The 15,981-nt window shown below is 42.7% G+C and overlaps 1 protein-coding gene across 1 annotated transcript in view; it reads right to left on the reverse strand.

Annotated features, from left to right (window-relative positions):
* The window catches only part of LOC145418767 (carbonic anhydrase-related protein 10-like), a 90,681-nt gene that overhangs the window by 43,296 nt on the left and 31,404 nt on the right, over positions 1-15,981 (reverse strand). Inside the window, exon 2 of the mRNA XM_080287105.1 lies at positions 314-373. Coding sequence (XP_080143231.1) covers positions 314-373 — 60 coding nt within the window. The remainder of the gene's footprint in view (positions 1-313; positions 374-15,981) is intronic.

Genomic DNA, 15,981 nt, shown 5'->3' on the forward strand with positions numbered 1-15,981 from the left:
GTAAAGCCCTAGCATTGTAGTTCCATGTCACTGAGCTACGTGAAATGGGCTGCAAAGGGACGAAAATCTGAGCCAAATTGGAGTAAAATGAGTATAGTTAAATCAGCTCTCCAGTCTGACCACACTGTGCTTTCTACTGAGCTGAAAAGATTTAGGGATTTTTAAAACAAACCGACTATAGTGAGGAATAAATCTAAACAGTATGATGTGCTAGAGTATGATGTGCTAGAAATAAGATAGAAAAATGAAGATGCATTGGAAGCACTGTAGGACAGAAAATATACTGTAAGTGTGAAATAAACCATCCACTCACCCGATATTCCATTGTAGGTCCACCACATCTCCCAGTTCCACCCGAGGCCCACATCCACACCTGCAAACAGAGAGAGAGACATAAAAAGACACATTACAATTTTTACCCCGCCTGGGCGCAAAATACCACCCCCGTCGTCACCTGAGCCTCGCCACCATCAGCGGAACTCAGGAAGATTTATTTCCCCCGCCTTCGTTAGTGATGAAAGTTAAATGTGATAAATACTTTATGTGTGTGTGTGTGTGTGTGTGTGTGTGTGTGTGTGTGTGTGCTCAATATTTCTCAGGGGTAAATGTCAAAATGTTGTAGATTTTTCGTGCCATCAGCAGATTTAGGTCAGCGTCATATCAGCGTTGTTCGTGATCAAGCGAGTGAGATAAAAGTTAATACAGATCGGTACTTTTTTGTCCCCAGTTTGAACCTTCGTCCTGCGTGTACTCTATATCGCTGTCGCAGATTTTTGTCCCATCAGCAAAATTTAGTCAGTTCGATTCACCCTCAGCTTCGTTAGTTACATACCTAGTGGGGTAAAAGTTATACGTGACTGATATTCTTTGTCCCAGGCTCGAACTAAGTATTGTCTGTACCCTCTATTGTTCAGGTGAAAAGTATCATTATATTTTAGGTTTCCGTGCCATCAGCAAAACTCAGTCAACTTCACTCGTTCCCAGCTTCGTTAGTTATCAAGCTAGTGGGGTAAAAGTTAATTGTGATTTGTACTTTTCTCCCCAGTCTTGTGTTGATGTGTGTACCCTGTATCGTTCTATCGCGGATTTTGGTGCCATCAGCGCAACTCTGATAACTGTATTTGTCCTAAGCTTTGTTACTGATTAGGCAAGTGGGACAAAAAGTTGGATGTGATTGATTGATTATGTCCCCAGTTGAGCCTATTCGCTGATGTGTATCCTTTATCTGTCTAATGGGAAGTATCGTCATATTACTGATTTTACTGTCACTTTTAAGCGAAAAAGGAGGTACGATATGCTTAAAGTATGAAAAGGTTTGCCCTTCTCAAAGATAAATGAATTGAAAATGGGAGTAGGCCTTATTCAGTTTGAGATGACTGGAAACAATGCATTTAAAAGCCTAGTTGTTCATTAAAGCTTGCGTGGAGGAACGTCTGGTACTTGTGTTGATGGAAGAGTAGGAACTTCAGTGCTTCTGAGGATCACACAGAGGGAGAAGTAAGGCGATTTTCATATAAGTGAAAGCTCATATGGGAGAGTCAGCCTCTGATTTTTGGCGTCATTAATGGGACACACGACATGGGGGAAAGGAGGGAGGAGGAAAGGGGAAATGAGCTCTGGTTCACCGCTGCTTACTTTCCTTTGTGCAGTAAAGGCTGATCAGATCATATATTCACACAGATGGTCAAAAAATGAGAGACAAAATCCTGGGCCTTCCCTTCATGTACTCGATCTGTGTTTTATGAAGTCTGCTATGATATTAAGGAAGGAAAAAAAAATAGGAGGCCGGGCATTACAGCAGAGGCTTCGATCTTGAATGTTACTGGTATGCAGGGAGGTAAATAATCTCAGTGGCTTGCTTTGAGTAACACACAAAACAAATCGCTTAGGAGGAGGGGTTAGGGAGCTTTCTTAACCGACGAGAATACGGGTCCTGGTCCTAGAGAGTGACAGCTTGTTGCGCGCACACACACACACACACACACACACACACACACACACACACACACACACACACACACACACACACACACACACAATAAAGACGCGTGTATTGATTGACACCCCCACCCCTCCACACACCTCCCTTCACGCCCAGTACTGTCGCTTACTTCCTGCCTGATCTGTTCTTTGAGAGAGAGAGAGAGAGAGAGAGAGAGAGAGAGAGAGAGAGAGAGAGTGAGTATGTGTGTGTGTTTAATTTTTTTGGGTCCACATTCTCTTTGTTCGTAGATTCTTAAAATATCTGTTTTTGCTGAAAGAATTATGCAAAATTCTATAATATACCATATAAAGAGATATTAAGTCGGAGAGAATTCATGTGTGCTGTGATAAAAAGGTGAGAGGATAGGTGTTCCATGGAAGTCGGCTGTTCTGTATTGTAAGTGAGAAAATTTAAGTGTTCCGTAATAAGAGGTGAGACATAAGATGTTCCGTAATAATCTACTGTAGGTGACCGTGATATGTTCGTTATCTTGTGGCGCATATGAGAGAATGGTGGTGTTTCGTAAAAAAGGGCTGGAAATTGACATGTTCCGTAAAAGGCTCAATAAGTGTTCCGTAATATATATAAAGGAAGATGCTCTTTAATGCACGTAATGTAACTTAGGTGTTCCGTACCAGAGAGGAGTGACGCTACGATACCTATAATTGAATGTTCCGTATTGCTCGTAAGAGAATTTAAAGTGTTCCGTGATACCGGGTTTATTTATAAGGTGTTCCTCTATACAGATGTGAGGAGTGAGTTAATTTGTATGAAGTTAGGTGTTCTGCTGTATACGTGAAACATTGTAACTATCCTCAGCCAAAAAAAAAAAAAAAAAAAAAAAAAAAAATAGAGGGTTCTTTAATACATTGATAAAGAGATGAAGGTCAGGTGTTCCGCAATAAATTAGATGTTCCGCATTAAGTTAAGTGTTCCGCAGTAAGTTAGATGTTCCGCAAAAGTTAGATGTTCCGCAAAAGTTAGATGTTCCGCATTAAGTTAGATGTTCCGCAGCAAGTTAGATGTTCCACAGCAAGTTAGATGTTCCACAGTAACTTAGGTGTTCCGCAATAACTTAGGTGTTCTGCAATAACTTAGGTGTTCCGCAGTAAGTTGGATGTTCCGCAAAAAGTTAGATGTTCCGCAATAACTTGGATGTTCTGTAATATACGGAAAAGAGAAGTCAGCACCAGCGCCCCCTCCCCCCTTACTCCGCCACCACAATAACCTCGGTTTCCAAACAAATAAAGTACACTGGGGACAGCTTACATGGGTCTCACACACACACACACACACACACACACACACACACACACACACACACACACACACACACACACACACACACACACATAAATCCACGCAACTTAGCACACTGACCGCATTTAGTCGGACACAGGACGCACACTACTCTCGTTAGTATGCGTCTCTCCCTCACACACACACACACACACACACACACACACACACACACACACACACACACACACACACACACACACACACACACACACACACACACACACAGCTCAATCATCATCCTCTTCCTATGTCTCCCAAGCTGCAGTAATAGGCATAGTCTCTTTATGCTGTAGTCTCCCCCTTAGTGTTCCTTAAGCAGTTTCTTTCTACATCACACATTAGTAGTGTTTATATATGCCATCTATATATATACTGTATCTTTTTTACTGGTGATGGAGAGGGACGCCTTGCTGTGGTGGCACTAATGTGATTGGTCGGCTCAACTGCCTGGGTATACGAAAGTCCCTCAGTTACATCCCTGACCCCATAAAGGAGAATGGTGGTCTGTCAGAGAAGGACAACGTCAGCCTGTAGTCCACCACGTTCACGTTACAGATGACCCTTGGGCTATTTCTACTGCTGCGACTACTACTACTACTACTACTACTATTACTACTACTACTACTACTACCACTACTAGCTACTACTACAACCACCATTTTTGCTTCGACATAGCTTACTTAAATATCACATAAATATCACAGAACTAGATTTTTGATTGTCGATAATATGAGTTCCATCAGGACAGAAAATTTTATTCTTTGCCCTCCTGACTTTTCCTAGAAGCCGACCTGCACCAGTCGATGTTATATCCACGTCCCTAAGTACACTGCTAGGAATTTTAACGCATGATGTAGAGTAATTTAATGGTAAAGAAGGGATGCCAAGTTAAACGACTTTTTTGTTATTTCTGATGCCTCGCTTTGGTGTTGAAGGGCTCACGTAACTAGCACTATGAAAATTATGCATGAGTTGAAATTATCCGCGTCTGATTCATGATACCAAATAATCTGTCTTTCTATCTGTCTCACTATCTATCTATATCTTTTTATCTATTTTCCCCCATCTACCTGTCTATCTATCTATATTTATCTACTTTTCCTATCTATCTATCTATCATTTTACCCATGAGAACGTTTTAATCAGCTTAATAGTAACTCAGTATTTGACATCTTAACGATATAACGATTATAATTCATTCATTATCATCAATTATTTTTCATTACTTGGCTCATATTCACACCATAGCGTGTAACATGATTGAAACCATATCAGTGCAGAACCTCTTTTCTCTTCCATAGAACAAGTATAGTACTGAAAAAAAAAAATGCCAACAAAATCTTTACTTTTCGATCGGCATTAGCATTTCACCAATCCTTTTTCTTCTTTGTCTTCTTCCTCCTCCTCCTTCTCCTCCTCCTCCTCCTTCTCCTCCTCCTCCTCCTTCTCCTTCTCCTCCTCCTCCTCTTCTCCTTCTTCTTCTTCTTCTTTTTGGAACACTTAATGCTCTTACAAAGAAAATCACTGATTCAATCGACTTTATGGAATATGAAATGCAGACAAGACAGCTCCGGGATATTGCTGTGTTAGCAGTCAGGTGCTTCGCCTTCACTCCTGATGCTGCATTGAAGCATTCTGGAGAGACTAAAAGAAAGAAAGAAAAAACTGATATGCGAGAAATGAACTACTGTCAAAGAATTAGGTCTGTGGCTGTCATTTCTTTGTGTTATGATCGGCTACTTTGAACTTAGACTGAATGCTGACTGAGCTAAATTTCGTAGTGTCCCTTTGCCACAGCTGAAAGTATATAAATATTACTGTTACTTTATGTAAAACAAAGGTTGGTTACTTTTACAGGAGCGTTGCATATAAACGTTATGTAAATATAAAACAGGTCATCAAACGCTGGCATAAGAATCAGGAGAATGTCACTTTTCTGTCCCTGAGCCCTCGCATTTCTATACATATTTAACATCAAGGCATCTAAAAGCGTACACCAATGCCCCATCACGCCCCCAGAATGCCCTATTTCTAAGCATAGTTCCCCCACCGGCATGTCCACATAATTCCCGCCCTTCCCCATCATCTCCCCTACTAACACACACGTTCCGGCCTTAATCCCCGCTCGCCTCTCCCTCCGGCCATCACGCGCTTCAATAACTCCGAGTGTGAGTGGCGAGTGTGGTCGCTGGGGTGTGTATGTGAGCTGGGATGACAGTGAGCCGTATTTTCCTCCGCATGGGTGGCTTCGTAGCTCCTGTTCTTTAGCGATTTGTTTGGAGTTAACATCTTATATTTATGTATTATTTTTATATTCTTAAATCACTACCGTTTTGCATCACTAACGTACAAGGAGATATCAACGTGTAATAAGATGTGTGAGCTGGGATAACAATAATGCGTACTCTAGTTCCCATGGTGGATTCTTTGCTCCTTTCCTTTAGCAACTTACTCTGCATTCAACAGCATTTTATTTTTTTGTATGTTATCTTTTTAATACCGACACTGAATCAATAACACATAAGAAGATATTAACTTTAGCTTTAAAATTCTGCATCTTTTAGTCTCGTGTATGCAGTTTATATCTTTTTAATATTAATGTGCAAAAGACTGTAAGGTGTAGCAAGCAAAATAACTCGCTGACCAAGAGGCATTACGAAAGACTACAGAACCAACAAACCTACTTTCTAGTCACCCTTGAGTAGAGATCCAGACCAAAGCAGACCACGCAGGACACAACACACTCTTCATGGCAGGACCAAACCAGACCAGGCGGGACACAACACATCTTCAACGCAGGACCAGACCAGACCAGGCGGGATACAACACACTCTTCAACGCAGGACCGGACCAGACTAGGCAGGAAACAACACACTCTTCAACGCAGGACCAAACCACACCACACAGGACACAACACATCTTCAACGCAGGACCAAACCAGACCACGCAGGACACAACACACTCTTCAACGCAGGACCAGACCAGACCACGCAGGACACAAGACACTCTTCAACGCAGGATCAAACAATTACCCGCAGGACACACACTGAATGGCCCCAATCAGACTGGAGCCAACCACGCAGAACACGCTTTAATGTCTTCACTGTAGGGAAAGGATTCATTTGTGGGGGACACAGGACAGGGCAGCCAACAACAACAACAACAACAACAACAACAACAGCAACAACAACAACAACAACAACAACAGTCACCATCACCTACACTACCACCATCACGATAACAACGACAATCACCACCTCCACTAACACAACCACCATCACAAGAACAACGACAATCACCACCACCACCACCACCACAACAACAACAACAACAGGAGAGAGAGAGAGAGAGAGAGAGAGAGAGAGAGAGAGAGAGAGAGAGAGAGAGAGAGAGAGAGAGAGAGAGAGAGAGAGAGAGAGAGAGAGAGAGAGAGAGAGTGCATAATGTCTCCGGCCAGACCAACAACTCAGATCACATAGACCAAAAAAGCAATTTCCAGACCGACTCGTTTATGAAAACTGTATGGCGGTCAGCACACACACACACACACACACACACACACACACACACACACACACACACACACTGAACTCAGCCATACACATCATTCAGTTCAGGATACAGTGTTCCATTCAGCAGGGTGTGGGGAGGTGTCGCTGTGGAATTAAACCTTTTCACACACCAGTAAAGGTCCTGGGTTCAACCGCGGAGGCATAAGCAATATAAACGTGATATCTGCTTCTTGACTTTCCCTCTGCCACGTTTAATTATTCCTCTCATACCAACGTCCTCCCCAGTACTTCATTCCAGCTAACGCCAGACGATTTTATTCAGCTGAGAGGGAGTTATAGGAGCCTGAGGATGTTAATACTCTCACCATTAACCCTCCCATGGCCGGAAAAACTGTAGCATTTTACCAGACGATTTCACGCAGATGAGATGGTCATAGGAGCCTGTAAGTGTTCAGAAAAGATAAAAGCGTAACATTCACAACAAAATGGAGAACTACAGTGTTAAATTTAAGTACTTTTCGTGATATGAATTGTGAGATAGATTTAGTTTTTAATAAATATAACAATTAATCAGAAGTAAAGCTCCCGTGAGTGAGTGTTAGTCCCTTCACTCCGATGAGATATTTTCGATTTGTTTTTTTGTTACTACCAGTTAATTTTATTCAGATCAAGAGGGATTTTTCGAACTGGAGGGTGGAAATGAAGCAAAATAAATAAATAAATAAGTTAATAAATAGACTGTTACGTCCTCTGGGTAAAGTGGTTAAAAGAGAGAGAGAAACTGCGAATGTGAATGAAAAAAATCTGCCAACCCCTGAAAATATTACCAGGTTGAAAGTGTTGGAGGGGATACCAGTGTTAAAAAATGTAAAATGTTTAGCACGATAGAAAAAAAGAGTAAATATCTTGCGCGCGCGCGCGCGCGCGCGAGAGAGAGAGAGAGAGAGAGAGAGAGAGTGATTCAGTAGGCATAAAACTCTTGCTCACCGATACTTTTTTGATCCATAGTAAGAGTATCACCTGTTCACCTTTAGCATCCCCACTACCATCCCAATCCCAGCTTCCCATGTCGTCGTACATGGATGGATTAGGTGTGGCTAGGTTAGGCTGGGCTGGGTTGGGTTGGACTGGGCTGGTTAGGGATGGAATTGAATGGGTTGGGTTGGGTTACGTTGAGTTGGTTTGGCTTTGGTTAAGATGGGTTCGGTCGCGTTGGGTTGGATTGGGTTAGGTTGCTATATTTGGTTGGGTTAGTTTTCGTTGAGTTGGGTAAGGTTAGGTTATATGATGTTGGGGTAGTTCTGGTTTGGTCTGGTTTGGTTGGATTGGGTTGGTTTGGGATGAGTTAGGTTAAGGTAGATTGGGTTGATTTGGGATGAGTTAGGTTGAAATAAATTAAGGTTAGGTTGGATTGTAATGAGGATTGGAGGAAGGGGGGACAAGGTGGAATAAAGATTACTGAATTAGGAAATGATCATATTACTAGTACCATCAATACCACTTTCCTAACCCCAGCTTCCCATGCAATACACGAGTGGGGTGATTTCAGAAAATAGGAGAGGAAAATACACCAATATATAGTACAGGGTTTATCGACAAAGTACCTTAACCTTTACAGGCTGATGATTTTTTAAAGTTCTAGTCTATTTTAACCTGCCATAGAAATCCCCCTCGTAATAAAGCGGTTAATGAAGACTAATCTATATCTAACCCACCTATGTCAATTAATATATCTTGAGCTGAGTAGGCTAACTGTGTCTGAAATTATAAGGAATACAAAATACTTACCTTAATCTGATGTAAGAGGCTCTTCTACAGCACTAGAGAAATACAGCTATAGGATGGGTGGGAAGAACCAGAAAAAAAGGAAAAATTGAAAAATTCTTAAAGAAAGGGGTCTCTCTCTCTCTCTTTCTCTCTCACACACACACACACACACACACACACACACACACACACACACACACACACACACACACACACACACACACACACACACACACACACACACACACACACACACACACACACACACACACACACACACACACACACACACACACACACACACACACACACACACACACACACACACACACACACACACACACACACACACACACACACACACACACACACACACACACACACACACACACACACACACACACACACACACACACACACACACACACACACACACACACACACACACACACACACACACACACACACACACACACACACACACACACACACACACACACACACACACACACACACACACACACACACACACACACACACACACACACACACACACACACACACACACACACACACACACACACACACACACACACACACACACACACACACACACACACACACACACACACACACACACACACACACACACACACACACACACACACACACACACACACACACACACACACACACACACACACACACACACACACACACACACACACACACACACACACACACACACACACACACACACACACACACACACACACACACACACACACACACACACACACACACACACACACACACACACACACACACACACACACACACACACACACACACACACACACACACACACACACACACACACACACACACACACACACACACACACACACACACACACACACACACACACACACACACACACACACACACACACACACACACACACACACACACACACACACACACACACACACACACACACACACACACACACGGAGTGGTATTTGCTTGCTTACTTGGTACTGCGCGATTGTGTACCATACAGTTGGAGCAAAAAAAGTTTCACACACGAGCGGAACTTGAACCATCAGATATGAAACTCCGAGCTTCATGAGAGTTGATGGGGTCGAAACAGCCGCTCCCTCGGGATTTGGAAACTTCGTATGGAGTGCGAAGGAAGTATCGGACCCTGACTATGCTTAATTCGCACCCAAGTTTTGTCGTTCCTCCTCCTCCTTCCCTTCTTCTTCTTCCTCCTTCTCCTCCTCTTCGTCCGTGTGTAGGTATGGGTTTTATTCTCGTCGGCCCACCTTCGAGCAGTGCAAGGTCGTTAGTCATCATTCTTGTTACACCTATACGATTTTGTTAAGCCCTGGAGAAAACATTATTTTGAGGTGACGTGTTAGAAGTGCTCTCCATGTACCACTTCACTGCCTGATTCCCTCACTTAGCTAAATAACAGTATCTGGTGGAAGTAGGAGGAAACAAAATCAGACGTCATTGGATTCAAGGGGTTAAGATGAGCCCCTAGCACCTCTTCCTCACCTATTTAGTCCTGCCTCTGGTACGTACATAGATTCTTGTGCCGTTTGTTATTTTTACAGTTTTTGTCCAATATGAAGAACATACAATGGATTGCGAAGCCCCAGTATACAGAATAAATAACTTAGGAAGAAGTGCTAGGTAACCATCTCATTTTACAAGAATTTGTCCCTGTGCCATAGATCCATATCCTTGAACACTTGGGAGGTTTTGTAATAGCCTTTCCATGACAATTTATTTCGCATTATTATACAAGCTTTTCCTCTTGCATGTTACTTACCTCTTTTAAATGTCAACATGAACAAAGTACATGAACATCCAGTCTCATATAATTCCCCTCGAGATGTAAGGTTCTGAGACAAGGCTATCGTTATTCAGTACATGTAAAGGTAGATGACTAGCCCACCTCCCTTCACGGTATATCATGCTCACAAAACCTCCAACAACCTCATGAGGACCGGACCCATTCACCTGCCAAAACGTACCTAACACAGAGATGAACTGGCAAGGAAGAGGTGTAGATGCACCTGCCAAAACGTGACATGCACAGATATACTGTGGCGAGGAAGAGGTGTAGACCAGAATGCAGTGAAAAAGATACTGTACTAAAGTTGCTGAAATCTATACATTATATTCTCCCATCTTCTCCTCCTCATCTTCTTCTCGTGTTTCTTCTTTTTCTCCTCTTCTTCCTCCCCCCTCCTCTTCCTCTTCTCCTCCCATTTCTCCTCTTCCCCTTCTTCTTTCCCCTCCTCCCCCTCTTCTTGCAACTTCTCGTCAGTATGGATCATGGTATCTTCGTTCATGCCTGCGTGTGTGTCAGTCAGTGTTCTTGGCGTGTAGGGAGCCGTGGGTAGGTTGGTGGGGGTGTGTCTTGCTGTGTGAGGGGAGAGGAAAAAAAGTAAAGGATAATTGTTTAAATTAAGATAAAATACACGACTGTTGGATGAGACAGACTGCGGATGGGTGTTGTGTGTGTGTGTGTGTGTGTGTGTGTGTGTGTGTGCGCGTGTGTGTGATTCATGCCTGGCAGATGAAATGTTAGACCACACACACACACAGTATAAATAAAAAAAAATATATATATATATCTTCAGCCGTTTGAGTGTCCACTGCAGGACCGGCCTATCCCGACCGAAGTGGGCACGATACAGCCAATGTATCTTTTACCCAGTGGCTTAGGCTGTCTGGTAGCGATTGTATGTTGGGTGAGAAATGCTTGTAAGTGTAATTGTAGTGTCGGAATGGCTTTGGATGTGTGTGTTGTCTGTGAACCAAGTGTAATCGGCCCTAGCAAGCCGACTGGGTGCAAGCATAGTATGCGACACTGGTTCAACCACCCGTTATGTCCGCCAATGCAGTACGTGGCCAGAAGAACGCTCCCACAGTTTATTACCCTTGCGGGGCGCGAACCCTTGTTCTTCAGTGTACGAAAACGCACACTTTACCACAGTACCACAGAGGCTCTCTCTCTCTCTTTACTGTATATATATATATATATATATATATATATATATATATATATATATATATATAGATATATATATATATATATATATATACAGAACGTCATCATCATCATCATCATCACCGTCATATCATCATTATCCTGATCTTTTTTTTGCAACTACGGATGGTGTAAGGAAGGAACATCTCCCCCCTACCACGCACAAAAAATAAAAAAATAAAAACACGTTCAGTACATATTCAAGTGCCATTAAATATGTATAAAAACAGCATCCCCAAGACAGCACACACGTGTTAAGTACCGTATAACTGCACAAGGAACCGAGGAAATGTGTGCAGGGAACAATAACGCCAGCATAATTCACACTAAACATAAATGAACCAAGTTAAGTTATCTGGAATTGCTATTATTCACGAAGAAGCAATTGCACACACGCACCACCAGCATAATTACGGTGGAATGCAAGGTACAGGTTAATTACAGAACTCATTATTCCACCTTAACCTCTTGAAGCAGGTGATACATACATACATCAAATTAACGCCTAAGGAATCCCGTGCCGAGGTTGGCCATGATACAGCTCATGTTGTTTATAAACTGGAAGCTAAACCAAGTGCCCAAACTATGTAAGTGCTTTCCAACAGTCGCTGAGAGCTGTTGGGAAAAAAGGTATTTGAGATGTGAAATAAGATCTGTAATAATGTAAGAGTATCAGCTTGGATTTAGACTCTCACCATCCGTAGTCCTTCAGAAAAAAAAAAAGTTGTTGAGTGACTAGACTTGTGGCTGAAAGTTTCCTGCATAAGACTCATAAGTGTGTGGCTATACTGTTTTTACTCTAACCTGGCCCATATTTTAATCAATTTACAGTTGATTTCACTTGTCTCAATGGTAGAAAGAGACAATACTAAGGCTCTACATCCTTTCCATAGCTTTTCTTCGTGACAAGTTTCGTGTTCTTATGCTAATGTCTTCTTACAACGAAGCATTCATGATGGAGATATAGCAGTTTTAGGCCAAGTTAGTATAAAAAAAAAGTATAGTTACCAAGACTGTAGCCACACTTTACTTTCATGGTAGTACCTCCCAGGGTCGATGGTAGCCCCTCATCAACTACCTAAATGTCGTCTTTTTTTTTTTCTTTCTCGCTATCTCCAGACGATTTTATTCAGTTTGTATTTTCTGAATTGGAGGGGTTAAATTTAGCCTTTCTAGCCCCTTTACAACTTGGGTGTACTCCTCAGCTTAATAAAATCGTCTGGTAAGAACAAAATACAAAATGATCTACTCTGGCTGAAGGGGAAGTTGCCTAGAACTGCTGTTATTTATGAACAAAGAATTAGACACCCGCGCCGTCATATATTTCAGTGGAAGGTGAAGTTAAGGCTGATAAGAAAACTCCTGTTATTTCGCCTTGACACTCTCTGACCCCTGTGACTCACTCTCAGGTTAAAAATATCATCTGGCGTTACCTGGAATAGAGCACTAGAGTTGTCCCTACAATGAAAGGGTTTGGTGACGGTATTAGGACTCTCAGGTTTTTGTGACTCGCTCCCAGAAGAAAAAAAAATTGCGTGACGTTAGCTTGAATAAATACTAGAGTTGTCCTGAACATGAGAGACTTACAGATGACGTTATTTTATTCTGCCTTGCTCCTATGACCCAGTTTCAGCGAATGGAGTAGTTTGGGATTAGATGGCATGGAAGGCTAGAGTTCTTCCTAGCATAAGGGGGTTATCGCTGTCATTCAAAGGACAAATTATTATTTTTTTTTTCCTTGCTCCCTTCAGACGCTTATATGTAGAATAGGAAACTTTCTGAACTGGTGAGGTTAAAAATAGTCTTCAATTACCCCTTCTGTGCATAAAAACAGCACCCCCAGAGCACTTAAAAAAAAAGCACCTCATAAAGCACTTAAAGTCGTCTGGAGGCAGCAAGAACAACCTTAAAAAATACGTCACCAGATTGAAGGGGTTAAAGGTTACGGTATTAGCTCTCAGGCTCGTATAACTCACTCTGCTTCCTCTTCTTCAATACCGATTCCCTAATGTTATGGGTTGGCTCCTGCAGTGACTCTTCTCCATAGTGTGACGTCCTGTGATTCACTCTCCCCTACATAGAACCATCTGGCCTAAGCTGGAGGAGTACACTAGATCTACCCCCTGGAGGAACACACTAGAGTTACCCCCATCATGAGCGGGTTTTAAGGTCACGTTCATTAAAAAAAAATGCTTTCGGATTTGTGTGAGAGTTGGATTGCCAGGTGTTCCTTCTCTCCGCCCGGTGCTCAGAGTGTGGCCAGATTTCTTACCTAAAGGTATAAAAATAAACAAGGCTTCCGCATGACTTCCCCGGCTTAGCGGTCACGATAAGGCAGGCTGGAGTGGAGAAGGAGGAGGAGGAGGAGGGGGAGGGGAAGAAGGAAGAGAAGGAGGAGGGGGAAGGGGATAAAGGAAGAGGAGGAGGGAGGTGAAGGGGGGATGAGAGGAAGAGAGGGACTGGGAGGAGAAGGTGTGGGAGAAACAGTAGGAAGAGATGCGAGGAGGTGTGGGAGAAGAGGTGGGAAGAGAGGCGGAAGGAGGAAGAGGAAGAGATGGGTGAGGGTCGGGTGGAGGAGGCGTGGGAAGAGGAAAGGTGGGGAGAAGAGGGGCGGAAGAAAGAGAAGGATGAGGAGGAGGAGGAGGAGGAGAAGGGGATGGAGGTAGAACTGGAGGAAATAAAAATCTTTGAGCTGGATTGAGGTGATCTATGCGTGACAGAGGAGAGTGGAGGGAAAAAAGATGAGGGAATAGGGACGCAAAGGAAAGGTTATGAGGCCGAGCAGATTCCTGGACTAAGTTGGTCGGAGGAAGGATTAGGAAGGAAAAAACAAGATCCTTGAGGGGGAGCGAGATGATGTATACGTGACAGAGGACAGGGGCGAGAACGAGGAAAAAGAGAAAGGAAAATAGCAAAAGGTAAGATGGGAAAATACGGTCCATTAATATCTTTTCCTGTCGCTGTTTTTATCGGCGGTTGTCACATCGATCATTGGATTCCTAAAAATTCACCCGACGACTCTTGCTAAGCCTTTTTGCCTATTCTGTCGCTCTCTTCATTGCAAAACGTCATTAGGATCTTTGTTTTTCTTTGCTACTTCAGTCCGATGACATTCTCTCTCTCTCTCTCCTAGATCCAGATGCCATGTTCGCCTTAGGAAGAACCTCTACTTGTGAAGGGGTTAATGAAGGCCATAGCTAATCCCTCCATGACGAAAAATTTTAAATTGAATAAAAGCATCTAAAGGCAGCAAAATATATAAATAAATAATAAAAATAAAAATAAAAAATAAGGAAGGTGTCATCCTAACCAAGTGATAAAATTTTCCCATTTCTCATCACCCAAAATCCTCCCCAACAATTCCATGGTTGTCCTTCCTTCACATCCCAAAACATCTCTTCAGGGGTTACAATTTAGTCTCCCCCTCTCTGTATCATCTACCACAGTAACGCCCAAACAGATACACCAACATATTCAGCTTTGTCAGGGCGTGTATCCAATTCTCTCTCTGATCTCTCCAATTTACTTCTTTCTGCTCGCCAAAGAATTTCCCCTCTTCTGTATCATATTAAATCCCTATTCATTGTATTGCCATAGCCAATACTACCCATTCTGTTGTACCAAAACGTGCATCCACTTCTCTTACTCATCTTTCCAGTCTTGTTCTTCTCGTTCACCCCAGAATTTATGTGCAGATACTCTAGGTCTCTTTTCCATTTTCTTGTATCAACTAGAACAATCATTCCTAGTAAATTCATCGGTGTCATCAGTTTGGTCAAAGCATGCATCCAGTTCTCCTACTGACTTTTTTTTTAAATTTTGTTATTCCTACTCAGCTCAAAATGTCCAGTCTGACGTTTCCATAAAATTTCCCCACCTTTCCACCATCTCCCGTTGGTGTTCCTTATCCAGGTGTACTAAAAGCGTCATGTTAAATATATGGCTAGGAGTGAATGGAAATATGACTCTTTTCACTATGTGCTGCGATGATAATGTCTCTCACTACTATTTTTTTTCTTTATTTGCTTTGGATCAGACCTACTCCATTTGCAGTGTTATGACATAGAGAGAGGATGGATAGTGAGGTGGAGGAAGCAGAACACCCCCTTCACGAATCTTAAACTCTCTGTAACTTTTGATGACCATTGTGTTGTACTGTAGAGGTACGCCTACGTGTGGTGGCACCGATATGACTAGGCGGTGGAGCTGCTGAGTTGCATAATACCTTCCTCAGTCCCTTCCCTATCACCGGAAAGTAGAATAAGGTAACTGTCCTGCAGTCTATGGGGTTAATGATGAGATGAGGCTGGGGTTAAACCATTCCTCCTCCTCCTACTACTACTACTATC

Source organism: Coenobita brevimanus, chromosome 14, assembly GCF_032717465.1.
Source record: "Coenobita brevimanus isolate Jiangsu-jjx chromosome 14, ASM3271746v2, whole genome shotgun sequence".
Lineage (NCBI taxonomy): Eukaryota > Metazoa > Arthropoda > Malacostraca > Decapoda > Coenobitidae > Coenobita > Coenobita brevimanus.